A 19,425-nucleotide genomic window follows, 5' to 3' on the forward strand; every position below is an offset into this window, starting at 1 on the left:
CTGGAAAATGACACTGTCCTTTAGCTTCTAATGTGAAAGAATATAGTATTATTTACCTGTTTTTTCCTTTGCCCACCTTTAGGTACAGTGCTATTTATTATTTTATTTTACTATTTTATGATTTAACAATAATTCTCTAGCTTATATCTCAGATTGATAAGAGCAGTTCTACTTCTTTTGATGAGTCAAGTGAATGAATGAAGACATTAAAAATGACCATGTAGGCCGGGCATGGTGGCTCATGCCTGTAATCCCAGCACTTTGGGAGGCAGAGGCGGGTGGATCACCTGAGGTTGGGAGTTGGAGACCATCCTGACCAACATGGAGAAACCCCATCTCTACTAAAAATACAAAATTATCCGGGCATGGTGGCACATGCCTGTAATCCCAGCTACTCAGGAGGCTGAGGCAGGAGAATCACTGAATCCGGGAGGCAGAGGTTGCGGTGAGCCGAGATCTTGCCATTGCACACTGAGCAACAAGAGTGAAACTCCATCTCAAAAAAAAAAAAAAAAACAAAAAAACAAAAAAAAACCCATGTCTCTCAAAGCCTTGTACTCAGACCACCTGCATCAGAATTAGTTGGGGGTACTTGTAATGTTTTTAGTTTCCACCTTTGTACGCAGAGGGACTATATCATTAAAAAATGTTTGTCCCTAAGAAAGGTTCTTTTGATAGTTCAAGACTTTGTAATGTATGTGAAATTCCACTACAAATAAGTGGATGGGTTGTTAAATCTCACTGACAAAAGGCAGATGAGTTGAGAGACTGAGGCACTTTTGTTGCGGTTAAGCATCCCTTTCTGGAATTGATGACTGGATTCAAATCCCAGGTTCTCCACTTATTATCACGGCAATCTTTGTACTCCAGCTTTCTCATTTGTAAATTCAGAATAGAAGCCACCTAATGTGGTTGCACTGGTGATTAAATAAGTTACTCAATATAAAATATTTTGAACACCTACTAAGCACTCAGAATACCTTATTTATACTCTTGTAAATTATACATAAATAAATGCATAAATTAAATACTAATGTATTTCTAACTTTCAGAGTTTGTGGGAATGGATAAAAGATTCCTTCAATATGACTACTATTCTTTTAATCATGGTCAGTGATTGATTAGAAATATTAAATGTTGCTGGTCTTTAGATTCACTGTCAGAGCATGATCTTTCTTCCCCTCGGCTGCAGTGCTGATGAATAACACTGAGTCATTCATATTCTCTCATCCACCTTCCTGCCACATTTGAAAGACATCCATAGCTCATATTTGACAGACTGTGTGTGAACATCTAATACAAATAATCGTGCGCCACTGTCAAATATTAGCACATGCCATGTGTCTTCTTACGTATTACTCACAATGGCTCTCAGATGAAGGCATCTACCCTGCTCCTTTGCCTACTTTCCCAACTCCATTTACAGATGAAGACGCTAAGGGGGGGGAAAAAAACTTGTGAAATGTTATAGAAAACTGGAGGTATAATTTGGCATTTGAACCAGCTTATTCTGCCTCTAAAGCCCACGCTTTCTCCATTGTACCACAATCAATATTTCTGAAAGTAAAAAAGGCCACACTTGTCTCCAACTTCTGGTCTAATTAGCATCATACTTTAATCAGTGAGTTTGACTGTCTTGATTAACCTTTATGATAGACCATGTAAGTTTCATATTTCTAAATGAATATATAGAGATGGCTGTCAATTAGTGGAAAAAGACTAAGCTGGAATCAAAAGACTCATGCCCAACTCTTGGTTCTGCCACTTAATATGGGTATGATTTTGGCTAATCACTTAACAAACCACTAACTTGGTTTATACAAAAAGAAGAAATGATCTCATGCATTGGAAAATATTAAATAATCTAGTGTGTGTGTGTTGCACCCAAGTATCTTTTGACTGTAAAAGCGCATAGAAAGGTGAAGGAATTTTAATCCCATGGTTGATAGAGTAGAATGCCACCTCAGTTCCTCTGAATTCTGTCCCTCATTCAAGTCCTAATTCAAGCTCTTTAAGCACACAGTACTCTCTCTCTCTCTCTTTCTCTCTCTGTCTTTCTGTATCTGTATCATCCATTGATACACTTGAATAATATTTATACATCATAGTATATCTTGAAGGATGATATTAGTTTCTTAATTGGTGTAGGCTGGACCATCTCATTTAACTTATGGCTCATGCCTGTAATCCCAGCACTTTGGGATGCCGAGGCGGGCAGATCACTTGAGGTCAGGAGTTAGAGACCAGCCTGGGCAACACGGTGAAACCCCGTCTCTACTAAAAATACAAAAATTAGCCAGAAATTGCTTGAACCTGGGAGGCATAGGATGCAGTGAGCTGAGATTATGCCACTGCTCTCCAGCCTGCGCAACAGAGAGAGAATCCGTCTAAAACAACAACTCACAAAGTAAATTCTATTTACCCCATTTTATTTTTGAAATAACTAATACGTAGTAAAATTAAGCATCCTGTACTGGATCATACAATTAGTAAGTTGTGGATGTGGGATTTGAACCCAAGTAAGCAGACCCTAGAACCTGTATATCTAAGGCATACTGATTACTATCAACTTCAGTTTTTTGCTTTGTTCTTTTATTTCTCCTTCATATACCTTGATTTCCTGACTGGATTATAAATTCTGTGAACTGGTTGCATCTAACTCATTTTGATGACTGCTTTAATGCCTAATTAATTACTATTATTCGTGGATAATTTAATATAGATTTCATAGGAGGCTATAGTTTGCTACACTGCTCGTGTACTCTAGAAACAAGGACACTTGACTTTTTTCTCTTCTTTGGCTATAAGCTTATCTTCTCACCATGTTGAGATACTTTGATTTGATTTTCACTGGTCAAGCAAAAACACATGTTCCTGTTATTTTCACTTAGGCACTTTGTCTGCCTCCCTGCTGAGGCCCAAAAATTCAGTGTGATCGGTGTGTCTGTCAGAAGGTAGGATTGCTTGCCTAGGGTGGCATTGTTATTGAACAAAACACATGCCCTTTCTTTGCATCCTAAGTGTCTTGGATTGCTGAGCCAGAACCGCTCTGACTCAAATGAAAACCACCTTGTGTTAGGTGAAAGATGGGGAGTTAACCATTTGTTTGCTGGTTTGCATTTCCCACGAAAAACTCAAAAACAGAAATTTACCTCGCCATGGAAAGTGATGTGCCAAGCGTCATATTTGCATATTAAAACCGAAAACTGATTTGCATGTTATTTCAGTGTCTTGTGTCACGTTCAGGCATCTGTCAAGCCCACTAGACAGAAACAGCTTGTACAGTAGGAAAGTGTTTTTGTGCATATCAGACTGAAAATCTAGGTGCCTTATTTTTGTCGGTAACTTGTCCACACTTCGGGCTCTCCAATCTCTCCTAGCTTCATACCTGAAAATACTAAAGAAAAGTCTGGAACCCCATGTTTTATAAAGTATGTTTCCTGTTATTTTCTAAGAGCTATCCATTTTTATAGTATTCTGTTTAGATAATTTTAAAATTATAAAGAGAAAAACTCAAATTACTCATAATATCACAATCCTGACACAAGTCTTGTTAACATTTGGATATATTCACTTCTAGTAGCTGTTTGATAATACTTACATAGGCGAACATATACTGGCACTTTCGCATATATATTTTTATACATTTGTAATTATCAGATGTACTATTTTAATATCTTCTTATTTTTTGGTACTATAATGGCAAGAATTATGACAATCCAAGTATCTAAAATAACAGATTAATAAAATCTTATTTTGAGCAGACAGGGAATTAGAACCAGTCAGGGCTGGAGCCGTGGTAACAGAAACTCTGTGCTGTCTTTTTGATAGTGCTTTATTAAAACTGTAGCTTGTAATTGAGGATAGTTTTTCTATGGGACAATGCATAGAAAGCTGTGCATTGTGATAAAACCTTTTTTTTCCCAATGTTAGAGCAACTCGCCCATTGCATTCTTCCAGGCAACCAAATGGAGATGAAACGTGTGCCTGGAGTCACTGCCAGGCACGTGGGGCACAGCAAAGGCCAAAATACTGTTTTAGTTTGAAAACCCAACCTTGAATAATGGTTCATTCTATTCATCAAACTTTTATGTCATGGGTCTTGCCTAGGTGAAGCCATCCAATGGAAATAATGTCTTGGAACTCTCTTGCCTTTATTATGTCAAATCCCTAATGTATAACATCCATAAAGCCTAATTAATGGGAAAAACTGAGTGTATGTTTTAGCCATAACATTGTGGAAATAGGTTCTTTTAGCTTCACACAAATAGAGATCTTCTCACCCCACCGAGAAAACTCGCTTTCTCCTTTATGGAGGGCCCACATGGAGGTTTAGAGGGAAGGAACCCTGAAATGAGAACTGTGAATAAGGTTGGCAGGAGATCTTTGACCTAGATTCTCCTCGACTCTGAGGATTTGGCGCTTCTGCTCTGCGACTCGCTTTTCTTACTTCTTGCCTACCCGGCAGGATAACATCAGTGGTTGTACCTTGTCTGCTGAAGCCTAAGGGAGGCTGCTCTGCTCTAAATAGCCAAACATGAGCTTTACTTTACTATTTGTCTTTTGGTCCTAAAGGCGAGAATGTACAAGAATTAACAGTTGGAGAGGCAGCAAGGCATACGTTCACCAAATGTCATGAATTTCAAGATTTGTAGCTGAAAAGTACTCAGAGTAATTCCATCCCTTGCTAAAGCAACAATTAATGTGAAATTCGGGTACACTACACTGAAGTCTTTTATCAGCAGATAGGAAAGTGGAGAGTTACTGGAGAGATCTAATTCTGCAAACATTCTACTTCCAAGAAGAAAATTGTCTTTGTTAGTGGTTTCTAAGTTGTCCCTCCTGATAATTATAACTGACATTTATTTGATATTTAATATTTTACAAAGCTTCTTCATATGAATCAGATATTATTATCCTCCAGTTTATATATGAGAAAATCAACAATAGAAAAAGAAATCACTGGAGAACTTAAGTAGTATCTTAGACATCAGGCCTAAGAGCCAGATGCTCCAAGCCCAGGCACTATTATGGCTGCCTTGACACGTGGAGACGGAGAGAGGTGGGTGTGGAGAGACATCACTTTCCCCCAGCTCAGCCTAGATAAAACCCTTGCGTGCAGAGACCAGGGCCCCCTGACCGGACGCCCAGGCCTTTTCCCAGCTGCAGTAACTCTTCTAACAACTCCTCCTGTCTGTAATTCAGAATCATCCATCCTTGGCTATGACTCCAAATTTGGTTTAAGAAAAGGCATTTTATGGGCATCGATGCATGGCATGAGACAGGGAATATGAGGAAGTAGAGGTTTTAAGAAAATCAAGATTTCAAAAGTTGAAGATCAACTGGGATGAGTTTCAAAGCAAGAAATCAAACTTTTAAAGTCAAAATTTCTGGGTCTTCCTCTTTGTGTCCTTAAAATTCATTCTTCAATAAAATGGAACATAAGAATAGAAGAACCAAGAGCATGCTTTTCTAATCCCAAGGAGCTGTGAGGAGTGTTCATTTAGAAGATTTCAGTTAAGATAGTCAGGTATCCACCTTCCACTTCTTTCCTTCTCTGTGGCCATCACTTTTAACCTGAAACAGAAGAGGTATCCAGCAAATCATCTGCCCCTGGCCAGAAGGGGTGCTCCTTCCATTTAAGCAGCGAGATGTTGAGAGTAGAGTATAATTCAGTGAGAGTCAAAAAGTGGAAGCAGCCGCAGGAAACTGCAAACTGCAAACTTGACACAACTAACTAGAGGGGGGAGAAAGAACGAAAATATCAGAAATATATTTTTTCTGGCAGGCTTTCAGCTCTAAAACGGGGCTAATTCTACCTTTTGAAAAGAAGATAATTTCAATGTTTCTTTTTTTTCAAGAACACATAATTGAAGTTATTTTCCCTCTGAGGGAAGGAACCTCTTGTACATCACTACAAATGGACAAGAAAAATGAGCAGCTCTGGTACCCGGAGTGATAGAGTATTCATTATCATGTAATCTTTTCGAATATCTTGGCTGCCTTTTCCCGGTGTTTTATCCGCCTGAGCGGTGCTTTTCTGGTAAGGTTCAGATTTGCTGTAAATTTGAGTTATCTAACACTATGTAACAAAGAGATCAACAGCAGGTAAACACTCAAGAAAGAAAAATGATCATGCCAAGGTCAGCCCCAGAGGAACTCAGGGGGCTGACATTGTGACAGACAGTGGGTATCCATTTTGTAAAATGGATCCTTAGCACACAGGTTAAAGCAGGTAAATTGTAGTAACAAAGATGCAAGATGGTGTGGTGTTTTCCTGGGAGCCATTTGCACCTTAGTGCAGGCTGTTTCCCATGCTTCCTTTTTCCTTTAGAAAGGATGATGGATATTTTTCTTCTCCACTCAGAAAAGGGGCAGTGGGATGATAAGGTGATTAACCTTTGTGTGTTCTTGATTTCATGCCCCAAGTGTAGTGAAAGTTCAGTAGGCTGCAGAAACCCTGTGACCTGCCCATTGCTTACTCAGATTCAGAATGCTGAATGAAGTTCTGGATGTTTCAGGGGATGCTGACGACTGGCCTAAGTCCTCTCATAAATGGAAATCTCTGTCATAATGAGGTTTCCACTTACTCAGTGTGTCTATTTTTATAGACTACAAAGGATCTGTAAATATGAATATCTGTGATTTCACTCTAAAGATTGGTAATGATATGTGCCTTGCATACTATGGGCACAAATGGGCCCAAAAAAATGATAGAGTAGAACCAAAGGAAGCTTTGAAAATAACATGTTACACATAAAGAAACTGAGGCTCAGAAAATGGAAATGATTTGAGCAAAATCACTGGACAACTTAAAGGCAGAACTAAGATTAAAGATATTCTGAATGGTCAGGTCTTCTGTATTTATGGGTTTCTATGTAAATGTATAATCTAATACCATGAAGTGTTATACAAATATGACAGATACTGTTATGTATGTTATTCTTAATCTAGTGGAGTTTCCTTGTTCATCAAGGGTCTTATTCATGTTTATATTTTGCTTCAGAAGCAAGTCTTCATTGTTGCACAGTCCCACCCATAAGGTTTACCAGGGATTTAGACCCAGATTTGGCTGTAAATTTGGCTTCATATTAAATATTTTCTTGAATGACAATCACCTGGGCCCCTAGCAAGAAAAGAGGAATGGCAAAGAAGAACCAGTTTTAGATAACTTTCAGCTGAAAAAAAAAAATCTTTAAGAAAGGAAAATACAGAAGCATAGAAAGAATATAAAGCATTCACTTTCCCATGACTTTCAACGATTAACCTTTGAGCATATTGTATTGCGTAAGGCAGGTCAGCCTGGCCAGTGAGTGACTTATCTCCATGTGGTAGTTCAGGGCCCAGTCTCCATCCTTCCTGTGCCTCACAAGGCCACATCTAACTGCAAGGAGCATGGGAAATGTAGTCTGGCAGTGTGCCCAGCAAGAGGAGGAAATGGATTTTGGTGAGCAGTTAGCAGGCTCTGCCATGCTTCGTAAACATCAGTCCTTTTTAAAGCATAGTAGCCACTAAATTGCTCAGAATGCCACTATATCTGGCTGCATTTTTTTTGAAAGTGTCAATGGCCTTGGTGTTAGAAGATGTTTGCCAATACACTTACTTCAGAAGCATGACTTTAATAAAAACTCAGCTCCCATTTTTAAATCTCCTAATGACTTCCCATTACTTAAAACAGGCTTGGCATTGACCATATCTTACTTCTGTATTCTCATCCTAGTTCTGTTTTTTCCTTTTTTTTTTTGAGACAGAGTCTCGCTCTGTCACCTGGCCTGGAGTGCAATGATGTGATCTTGGCTCACTGCAACCTCCGCCTCCTGGGTTCAAGCAATTCTCCTGCCTCAGCCTCCAGAGTAGCTGGGACTACAGGCACCAGGCACCCGCCACCATGCCTGGCTAACTTTTTGTATTTTTAGTAGAGACGGGATTTCACCATGTAGCCAGGATGGTCTCGATTTCCTGACCTCGTGATCCGCCTCCCTCAGCCTCCCGAAGTGCTGGGATTACAGGCGTGAGCCACCGCACCCAGCCTTTCCTCTTAACAGTTTTTTAGATATACACGTTCCTCCTGGAATGCCTTTAACTTTCTTCCTTCTTTCTTTTCTTCTTCTTCTTTTTCTTTTTTTTTTTTCCGTCTGTTGTACGCAATTTATTCTTCAAGATCAAACTAACAGGTCATCTTTTTTTGGCAGCCTTCTTCCATCTCAGAGCTCTGAATTCATACCTGTGTTTTAGAGCTTAGACTTTATTGTAATTGCCTATTTTCATGTCTCTTTCTTCCCAAACTGTGAGTTGTTAGAGACAGGATCTCTGAATAATTTGTCTTTATACTTACAGTTCTTGGCACTTGGTAATCCCTTAGGAAATTTACGTTAAGACAATTTTGACAGAGTCCTCTAAAATCTGTCGCTCAGTAACTCACCTGTGGATCATACAACATTAATTTGCCTTTAGTAAGAGATTCGGGTATTTCAGAAACAAACATATTAGTGATTAAGATTGATACTTACAAGAATGTCTTTTTCTAAGAGAAAGGTTTGCTTCACAATGTCTTTGTTTTGCTATTTAGCAGCAAACCTCCACTCTGATAAAAGAATAGACTCTTTTCGATTATCTGATAGATAATAGACTCAGACTAAAATCCAAACTGCCGCACAGTAAGAGAGCTAGAAAGTCTTGGAGACAATGATATCAAAACCCTGAGAGGCATTGCAGTGTAGAAGTATGCCCAACTCAGCACACCCCAGTTTCAATGTTCTGCCGTTTTTAAGCAGCGGTACCTCTACAAGGTTGCTCACTTATCTTCTTAGGTCTCTACTTTCTCATCCAGAAATAGGATTACATGTCATACAGGGCTGTTGTGTAGGCATTTGAGATTTCATATCTGTGAAAGTAGGCACCTTGAAAAGGGTCTTGCAAATATGAGGAATTAATATGCTACAGTGAATATGTTGCTGATACAACTCACACTTCTACTTCTGAAGAAACGAGAAACAAAATAACACAAATTATTCCCTTTCAGCACCTCCCACCACAAATATTCAATCGTGCTTTATTACCCATACAATATGCTAGAAGTTGCTTATTAACAAATAAGTTGGACACAGTTGTTCATTTTTCTTAGGAGGTATTGAGCCCTAAACACTATTGAGAGAGCGGTATTACAGTAGGTCTCTGATTATGACAGTGAGAATAGTACTGGATTACTACTTCTAGGCTCGAACACTGAAAGTTTTAAGCTGTCTTCTTTGGTGTGAGAGACAACTCTTAACTGAGGAACGCTGTGTTTCTCCATTATGTATTCCACAGGTGTTAAGTATTCTGCACTGAGTTAGTGACAGCCATGGAGTGGAGGTGGAGGCTGTTCTCTAGCCAAATAAACTTCAGAAATACTGGAAGAAATGATCTCTCAGAATCTTTCATCATAAGAAAAAAAACAAGAATCCATAATTAGCATTAGATAAAAGAGTAGAATCTAACAGAAAATAGCCTTTCCAAGTGTTATTTCAGAAACAGCATAGCAAGCAAATAGAGTATTCAGAGAACAAAAAGAATGATACGTTTTTCTCAAAATCTGTGAAATATTGACAAGGTAAGTACTTTGAAATTAGATTTATACTTGAAATGTAAGTGCTAGGGGTAGAATCTAAATTTCTGGCTTAGATTTATAAAGGACAGGATCGGCCTTCTTGCTGCCTTGTTTATATTGAAAGGGAAACTGATATTAGGTTGAGACAATGATAAATTGTGTCTGTTCTCTGAGGGTCCACCCTAAGACTGAAGACAGGAATTATCAAGTTTTCTCTAAGAGTCGTTTGGCTTAATTAAAACAACTCGCACCATTATTATTAGAGGTAATATTTTGTACTTTTCTGGCACTTTCTATGGGAAGCATTGTTTGGTTGGGGAAAAAATGCTTGGCGCTTGGAGACAGGTGACACCATATTTTGGGCTCAAGGTCTCCCTGTATTGCAAGCCTGGAGAAAAGGTGTAGGTCACTTCCCAACCTCATTTTCAATTCCACTACCTGAACTGTAATAATCCACTCCCTCAGAGGCAGTTTGAGAGATTCAAAGAGATCCTCTTTGTTACAATTGTCTGAAAGTAGTTAAACTCTGTTTATCGTGGAATGTGGGTTATCTCACTTTAATTCTTACAGAGACTGTGAGGTACCACTGGCAAGTCCATTGATAGAAGAGAACCAGAAGTTATGAAAGGTTGATGATCTCACCTAAGGATGCCAAGTGAAGGCCATAGTCAACTCTCTGTTTCTAGCCATAATGATACTGCCATATAATGTATTCCTTTATTTCTGGCCACTAGTATATTAGATAAACTCACCATCTCATTTCAGTCTTGCTGCTCTCCCATTCACGCTCTACTTCAGAGGGAACTTTCTAAATATGATTAGAACACTCTTCTAAAAACACTTATCGTGGTTTCTAATGCCTGAATGTTCCTAATTGAGAACACGCAAATATATTCCCTGTGGTCTGTGAACTTCTTGAAATTGTAAGTAAATTTTGTGTACACTACAGATACCTGTTTTGTTGTTGTTGTTGTTGTTGTTTTGTCAAAAGACAGTTTAACACATTAGATTTTGAGACTTGTCCACGTTCTTACCCAAGGCCTGGAGCCCCTAGCTCACTGAGAAGCCCTAAACATGTCAGCATGGCATGGAAGCAGTAATTAACTGACCCTTCCTATTTTTCTACCTGTCCAGACCGAAATACTGAACCACTTGTAGTTTTTCCCACTCACACCAAACTACGTCTCAACTTTGAAACTGTGCTCCTCTCAGGGTCCTTCACTTGACCTGGGTTGGAAGCTCCAGGATAGCGGGTCATGTCCAGCATATCTTTATCACTTGAAGTCATCATGTTTAAAAATATTTATATTCATGGATTACAAAAGTAGAACTACTTGCTGTACAATAAAGAAACAAATGTAGAAAGTGGAAGTCCCCTAAGATTCCGCCTGCCAGAAAGAATCTCCTTCAACATTTCCGTACCCGGTCTTTATATAGATCTGTAAATAAACTGTAGTTACTCTATCCTATTCTGCAATTGTATTTGTTCTTTGTGAAACATGTCTTGTTCACCTTTGCAGGCTTGTTGCATAGATTTACAATGTATGTATCTGTCATTGTCTATTTAGGTGATTCTTTTGCTGGTTAGTTTACCTTGTTAGTCCTTGTTCCTCCTCTCAAATATGGCTCCTGTGACCAACCTTTGTCATTTAATTTTATTCACTTGTATGAGTACTTCTGCACAATTTTCTGGGAAGCAAGCCACATATATGCAATTTAAGGTTTAACAATATTGGCAACCATTCATCCAATATTCATGTTTATGCAAACACCTATCAATATACTATGCTATATATATTTTTTTTTAATTTTTCTTTTTGTGTGTGTGTGGGGGGGAATAGAATCTCCCTCTGTCATCAAGGTTGGAATGCAGTGGCACGATCTTGACTCAAACTCTACCATCCAGGTTCAAGCGATTTTCATGCCCCAGCCTCCCAAGTAGCTGGGATTACAGGTTTGCATTATCATACCTGGCTAATTTTTGTGTTTTTAGTAGATACGGGGTTTCACAGTTTTGGCCAAGCTGGTCTTGAACTTCTGGCCTCAAGTGATCTGCCAGCCTTGACTTCCCAAGATGCTGGAATTACTGATGTGAGCCACTGCGCCCGACCTGTGCTTTTTATAATTAATCATTTGTGCATGTTTCTTACCCCCCACTAGACTGCAAAACTCTCAAAAACAAAGGTTGTGTGTAATATATCTTCATGTCCCTCCTGGGTTCTTACAGAAGGTACACAGAATAAACCCTGTAAGAATGAGTGGATAAAACAATAAACAAAAGAATAACTGAATAATTCAGTAGCTCCTCTAATCCTCGTGTGACAGGTAATGTTTACAGTTTAGAGGAGGTCCTAAATTTAATCTTTAATGTTTGCTAATAAATAAGTCAGTCAAGGATGAGCTCTTGTCCTGACTTTATCAAAACTAGCCCTCCCTGATTTTTGGGGGGGGGGTCTCAGTTTCCCTGTCTCACAAAGAGGAGATTAGCATAATGGTTCTTCAGATCCAGGCAAGCAACTCAATTTTTTTGTCTGTAACCTGAGCATATGCCATAGTTTACTCATCACTGTCTCATCTCTAATCCAAATTGTTCAACAATGCAATAAAATCTCAGGCTAAGGTTAGTGACCAGCATAAAATGATTTTGGACTTTTCAGCCTTCTGCGTGTCTATACTTCAAATATCTGTATATTTTGGGAAACCAAAAAAAATGAAAATTATTTTAGAGAAAAGGCCAAATAGGTACCAATCAACCTTCTTGACTATGTTTAGAAGACATTTAACGCTTTAGACATCACACAAATGATTAATACCCATCTTGGAGTTGTTGTAGTAAATGTTGGGAATGATAGCATGTGTTCAGGGATTTGTACTTTACAGGATTTTCACATCCAAGAGCTAATTTGGTGTAGTGAAGATAATAGGAGAATGAATATGAAGCTTTAAGTTTTGTTGAACTTACTCTTATAAACATTCTGAAAAGAGAACCTTTTGGCCAACTATTTTAACAATGCATAAATATCAAGGCAAGAGCATTCCCAACCCACATCTCTGCCCATTACGCATGGCAGACATCATCATCAGTTCTAAATTTAAATAATAGCTTTTCTGTTTTTATAACACTTTTATTAAGAATGTTGGGGTGAAATATTAGAAATGGTCAAATTTATAGGCAATGGAAAATGTGATAAATTCCCTTTTAATCACATAGCACAAAGCTACTTTAAATCTAGTATATGGCCTTTATTCCTTTTTTACAAACTTTTTATTCTTCATTGATGATCTCAAGTATTCTGTCAATTGATATTTGATTATCTTACATTGCTATAATTCTGGCTTGCCCACCTATTTATTTTTTAATTATTTTTTTTTATTGCAGTATGTTTTGGGATACATGTGAGCTTTGGTTACATGGATGGGTTCTACAGTGGTGAATTCTGAGATTTTAGTGCACCCATCACCCAAGCAGTGTACACTGTACCCATAAGAGTGAAATGAAGGGGGAATAGACAAAGGCCCCAGTGGCCCTGCATGTCCCATATGGGTACAGGGGATGAGGGATAAAGAAACTATACATTTTATATGGAGTCTTTTATCCCTCACCCCCTGCCCAACCTGGCCGCGCCCAAGCCCCAAAGTCCATCATTTCACTCTGTATGTCTTCACATCCTCATAGCTTTGCTCTCACCCACCCATTTCAACACCAGCCCAGTGTCAATGCTACTGACTTATCATCGCTATTTGAAATCTGGCTGTTTGCAGTGCTGGAAAAATGAAATTACTCAACTTCCTTAACTGGAACAAAAGAACTAGAACCAAAATGTTCGCTTTCTGGACTCCTGTACTCGATAAGATTTATCTCATTTCCTATCTCAAAGTTTATATGTGGTCCCAAAGTACACAACTTCCACAAGCTCTTTATGCTGCTTGACTTTTTTCACCTGAGTGTGAGAAACTTCTACCTGTATGTTTTCTCCCTTTTAGCTGAATAAGGCCTAGCCTGCTCTGCTCCCTCTCTTCAGGAAGTCCATCGCGGGCTATGCGAGAGGTCCCACCTTATGCCCTTATTTTGCTCTTTCTGCAGCTGTTTTTCTTTAATTATTAATGTGCCTGTATCACTCACTTCACTTTAAGGTTCATAAGAAAGAAAGACTCAATTTATTTTTCTCATAAATGTATAACAGCAAATAGTGATTACTTAGCAATTGTTGAACAAAATAGATTCTTCCTATTGTAAACATGGATTTCTAAAGCCTGATAGATGACTCATCTAGATAAGGCAAATGAGTAAAGAGATGTGTCCAAGGTTAGCCACTGAATAAGTGATAAAACTAATTCTAAAACCCAGGTATCCTGACAGCCACGTCCAGTGCTTTTTCCTCTCCAGTGCAATCACTGCTTGTTTAGGCTGACTGCCTTGGTTGATGGTCTAGGTGGCAATTAAAGGACTGTGTGCTTTCTGCCTTTCAGGGTGGCCATACAGGGCAACTGGGGCCTTCGTCAGTTGCCCCTTCATTCCGCCCAGAGGATGAGCTTGAGCACCTGACCAAAAAGATGCTGTATGACATGGAAAATCCACCTGCTGACGAATACTTTGGTGAGTGGGGCCTAGAGCTGACTTCTGAAGTAACTATCTTGCTCTGATTTCCTTCCTTAGTAGTTGGAACTATTATCAGCTCCACTGGTAAAGTATTTGAGTCCAGATGCATGAGAGTTGATATACATCCCCGCACAACTAAGTAATTGTAGGATTTGCATTTGCAAGACTGCCATAAATGTGATGTCTACTTAGCTTATACTAAAATTTCAGTGGTCCTTAGAGTTTCCTTAGATACAAATTTTATTGTTGAGACTTATTTTTTACCAGCCTAGGCAACATGGGGAAACCCTGTCTCCATTAAAAATACAAAAATTAGCTGAGTGTGGTGGCATGTGCCTGTAGTCCCAGCTACTCAGAAGGCTGAGGCTGGAGAATCACCTGAGCCTGGGAGGTCGAGGCTGCAGTGAGCTGTGGCTGCAGTGAGCTGTGATTGTGCCACTGCACTCCAGACTGGACAACAGAGTGAGACCCTGTTTTTTTTGTTTGTTTGTTTTTTGTTTTAAAAAAGAAGACTTATTTTTTGACAACTTATTAGCTTCCCATTAAGCAGAAATAGGATTTCTTTGTATGTTCCCGTTTCTCACTGGTCTAAAGATTCAAGTAAAAAATGTGGAATTGGATATTGTCTAATATCCAGTTTCCAGATTGTAATCTTAATCTTTTTTTCTATCTCAGTTCGAGAAATGATGTTCTCTTTGTAGTTTTAATTTTCCCCTCTTCAAACTTGTTAATAACTAGGAATGGTTAATCCTTCCAGTCCATGAATATAATGCAAATTTATGAATTATATGCCGATTGTGAGGTTTTGTGGACACATAACCTGTCCTCAGTGAGGTTAAAATTGTTCAGGAAGAGGTGAGACAAGCATACAAATAATTACTAGTCTAGGTAGAAAGTGATAAAAGACATGAGAAGGCTTAGGTCAATAGTTGCAAATTTTATTTTATTTTTATTTTATTTTATTTTATTTTTGAGACAGAGTCTTGCTCTGTCACCCAGGCTAGAGTATACTGGCATGATCTTGGCTCACTGCAACTTCCACCTCTGGGTTTTAAGCGATTCTCCTTCCTCAGCCTCCCGAGTAGCTGGGATTACAGGTGCCCACTGCCACACCTGGCTAGTTTTTGTATTTTTAGTAGAGATGAGGTTTTGCCATGTTGGCCAGGCTGGTCTTGAACTCCTGACCTCAGGTGATCCACCCGCCTCAGCCTCCCAAAGTGCTGGGATTACAGGCGTGAGCCACCGCGCCCGGCCAGAAGTTTTAAAAGCTCCATTTATTAGGAGCATCAGGAATACTTTGGTAAAGAATTGGTGGCACTTGAATCTGAGCCCTTTAAACCAGTGCCTTTCACATTTTTTGTGGTAGAAGACCATTTTCCTCCCAATCTGTTGGAGACCAGTATTTTTGTTGAGTCAGTTAAAATTAATTACTAGGGAAATAAAAGTCGCAAAATAAAATGGAAGATGAAATTTTATCCTTATTAGAGTTAACTATTAACGAATTACTCTTTTGAATTTTTATAGTAGTTTCTAAATATTACTCCTTTGTTCCTGTATTTATCTCATCCAGGGTGATAAGCATTTCGTAGACACCCATCCATGGACCACTTTTTGAGTGGCACTGCTTCAAGGACAAATAGAGAAAGGACATTTGGGGAACAGTATTAGTAAAGGCACAAAGATGGGGAAATTGCACAGGATTTTTGCTTCTTCAAATATTTTCTATTTTCGTGTCTTTTTTGCTCCTATATGGGAATATGTAATGACAGGTCAACTGACCACACCAGTCCAAAAACACACAGTAGATGAAGTAGGAGGTATTAGGATATGAAAACCCTGGCTTTTATTTGTGTTCAGGTGGCAGTTTAGCTTAGCTAAAAGAGCACAGAGAGTGGGAATAAAACATCTGGTTGTGGTCTCTTCTCTATCCCTCGCTGGCCAAGCAATACTGGCATGTCACCCATCTGCCTGAGCCCCATTTCCCACCTCAGTATATAAACGGTTGGGGCAAATGTTCTCTAGCATTTCTTTCAACAGTAATAAGTTCAATGTACAAATATCCTTAATCTAAAGTATAACAATAAAGCTAAACATAAATTGATGGAGATTAACAACAGTGCATGGAGAACAGTAAAACAAAACATAGAAAATCCACAGTTTCTAGTTACATCAAAATACACAAAAAGTTTATTAATGCTCTTGTCATTGCCATGTGAGGAGGGTTTATAATGGGGTCTAAAATACATTTTTTAAAAGTGAGAAATAAGGTCTCTGTATTTAGGCCCTATTAAAAAGGAAAAGCTGACTTACCAAGTATATATGCTTCAAATATCATAGCAACAAAACATATTGCCATAAAAAAAATGGAACATAGATGCTAATTGAATGAATGAATATATATTGAACACTCTGGGAAACAGATATAAATTATTACCTTTCCCTTCAAGAATTGTCCAAGCCCTACTACTTAGTAGCTTAGAAAACTTGAACAAGTATTATTCCCTCTAAACCTTCATTTTGTTTTGTTTTATCTGTAATATGGGAATAATAACTAGCTTATACTGTTGTTATAAGAAATGAATGAAATATTTATACAAAGCACTTAGCCAAGTTCTTGGCATGTAGAATATGCTCGATACAATACTCAAGGTTCTCCCATGCTCTTGGGGCTTATACTTTATTTAAGACATAAGATATGCTCATTAAAAATCCATTAATAATGCTCAATTTAAATTTAAGTTCCTGCAACAGTAGAACGTATGTCATTGGTAAATAATCATTGCCAAATGGGAATGAATAACCATTTGAGAATTTGGAGAAATGGCTAACTTTTATTGAGTGCTTATGATACGGCAGCACTATATTTTATTTACATTATAGGAATTAACTCATTTCACTCCTACAGGAAAACATAACCCTGTGAAATAGATACTATTATCATTTTCAGATTTTGAAATTAAGGCACAGAAATATTAATTTGCCTAATGTCAACAGCTAATATATTGCAGAACTGAATTAGAATCCAGATCTGTACATTTAAACACCACACTGTAAAAGATGGGGAAAGCTAGCCAGGCTACATATTTAGAAGAGTGTTTATGGTGGAGATTAGCTTTGGACAGATGGGAAATAAGAGATGAGCATTCTCTTCTAAGTACACAGAATTAACAAAATATAAGTTGAGGCCAGGATTATTTAAAGAAAATTTACGTTATGTAGAAAACAAAAAAAAAAGTGCCTATGATAATATTTAGGCTGCTCTGCTAGGTGGTGGTGGGGGTAGATGTGGGTCTTACCTTTGAAGTTCTTATAGTCTAATAGGATATGTGTACAGAGTTATGATGTTATATTATAAGCACAAGGCAGAAAGTGACAAGTGACTTAATCAATGTTCACCAAGTGTTCTTTGAGAATTCAGAAAAAGGAAAGAGAAAATCAAGAGAGAGGAATGGAAAAGTATTTATGGAATAGTTAGCCTCTGAGTAAGTCTTTAAAATCGTGCTAATTGAGATTTGGAAGTAGGAAGATAGTAGAGAAGTGAAGTCATTTCTCATGAGGGGAGTTTTGACATAACAGGGAATGAAACCATTGTAGTTAAGTCTCCATGTGAGAAGTAGCAAATATTGGGAAATAAGTTTCAAGTAATAGGTTAGGACCAATCTAGGGAAGGCTTTCAACGTCCGGCTAAAGGCTAAGAACGTTATTGTCTATCATGAGTCCTTGCACATTGAGATCACATGCCATGGGAACTGCTCTATGGATAGTGGTTAAAAACATGCACTCCAGAGCCAGGATGCACTTCTTACCAGAAAGATGAAATCAAGAGGCAAAGGACTCGTGAAAAGAACTGTCCTTTATTGTTCCGCGCTTTAAACATTTCTCAAGCACCTTCTTTGTGCCTGCTACTGTGCTGGGTGTTTGGGACACCCAAATGCAGAGGCTCTGCCCTCATGGGGCTCACGGGTTCCTAGGAAGGACAAGAGAGTCACAGATGTCAAGGATTTCAGTGCAGATATCGGCACTGTGTTGGGTGTGACTGAGCTGCTATGTGAGAGTCCATAAGTCTGCCTGAGGATGAGCAGAAAGAATACATAGCAGTGTGTTTGCATCAGCAGGGCCTGACCCAAGAGCAATAGATAAAGTCTTCTTTTGCTTTCTGTCAGAGTTTTACCTTTGGCCTATTCTGGACTGAAAATAGCATTGCCAAGCACTTCCCTTAAATAACTTCTCTTTTTTGCAGGACTGTCCTCTCAGCCCTGCCAAAACTCCATCACCTACTCTTTCTTTACTACTTTGCCTATTTAATGCTGGAATTTTTATTTAAACTGTAGCTGATTTACTGAAGGTAATTAAGTGCTTTCATGTTGTAGATCTCCTGCTAGACTACAAGCTGTACTAGGGAGTGAGAGTGAACAAAATGTAAATAAATGATGTCAACAGAGTAGGTTCCTTTGTGGTCATGTTGCTTTGCTTCCAAGACACTCTTTTTTTTTTTTTTTATAAGTGGAATGATTCATGAATATGTTACTATAGTTATTGTTTCTTTGCGGAGCCCCTCATCACTCTTAACAGTTTTATTTATATTGAATTATAATTATCGTATGCTTAAAAGTATTGAGAGAGGTGCCAGAAGATCACCTCACAGATGACTTAAGTACAAAGGAGAAAAGGAACTCTTATAATGGAGAGGTCTCCTGGAAGCCGTCTTAAACCAAGTAATGAAATTTAACATCCTCAATAATGGGACAGACTGGCATGTGCCAACTGAATGTAGGAAGTCTGCAGCATCATCTAGGCAGTGGTCTTGCTAAAATATTTCAGCTCTATCCAACCATGAGGAAGTAAAAAATGCAGATGATGGGACATGCTTCAAGACACCTGTCCTGAATTCTGCAACACGGTCAATGTTATAAAACACTATTCTAGATTAAAGGAAATTGAAGAGACATGCCATTCAAATGCAAGGCATGTGTCTTGATTGAATTCTGGATGACAAAAAAAGCTGTAAAGGATTGGTAGCAAACTTAGAGAAATTTGAATATGAATGATACATTAGATAATACATCAATGTTAATTTCATGATGATATTAATGGCGTTGTGAATATGTAGGAAAATCTTATTTTTATGAGCTACTTGTTGCAGTATAAGGTGAGGTATGATTATGTCTACAGTTTTGTTTTGAAATAGTGATAGAGTGACAGAAATATAGACAGAGAGACAGAAAGAGAGAGAGGG

The 19,425-nt window shown here is 38.4% G+C and overlaps 1 protein-coding gene across 50 annotated transcripts in view; it reads left to right on the plus strand.

Annotated features, from left to right (window-relative positions):
- The window catches only part of LPP (LIM domain containing preferred translocation partner in lipoma), a 741,980-nt gene that overhangs the window by 538,913 nt on the left and 183,642 nt on the right, over window positions 1-19,425 (plus strand). For all 50 annotated transcript variants that reach the window (XM_063662516.1, XM_063662513.1, XM_063662540.1 and 47 more), the window contains one exon: window positions 14,060-14,186. In XM_063662516.1, the coding sequence (XP_063518586.1) occupies window positions 14,060-14,186 (127 nt within the window). The remainder of the gene's footprint in view (window positions 1-14,059; window positions 14,187-19,425) is intronic.

The sequence above is a fragment of the Pongo pygmaeus genome, chromosome 2 (assembly GCF_028885625.2).
Source record: "Pongo pygmaeus isolate AG05252 chromosome 2, NHGRI_mPonPyg2-v2.0_pri, whole genome shotgun sequence".
Lineage (NCBI taxonomy): Eukaryota > Metazoa > Chordata > Mammalia > Primates > Hominidae > Pongo > Pongo pygmaeus.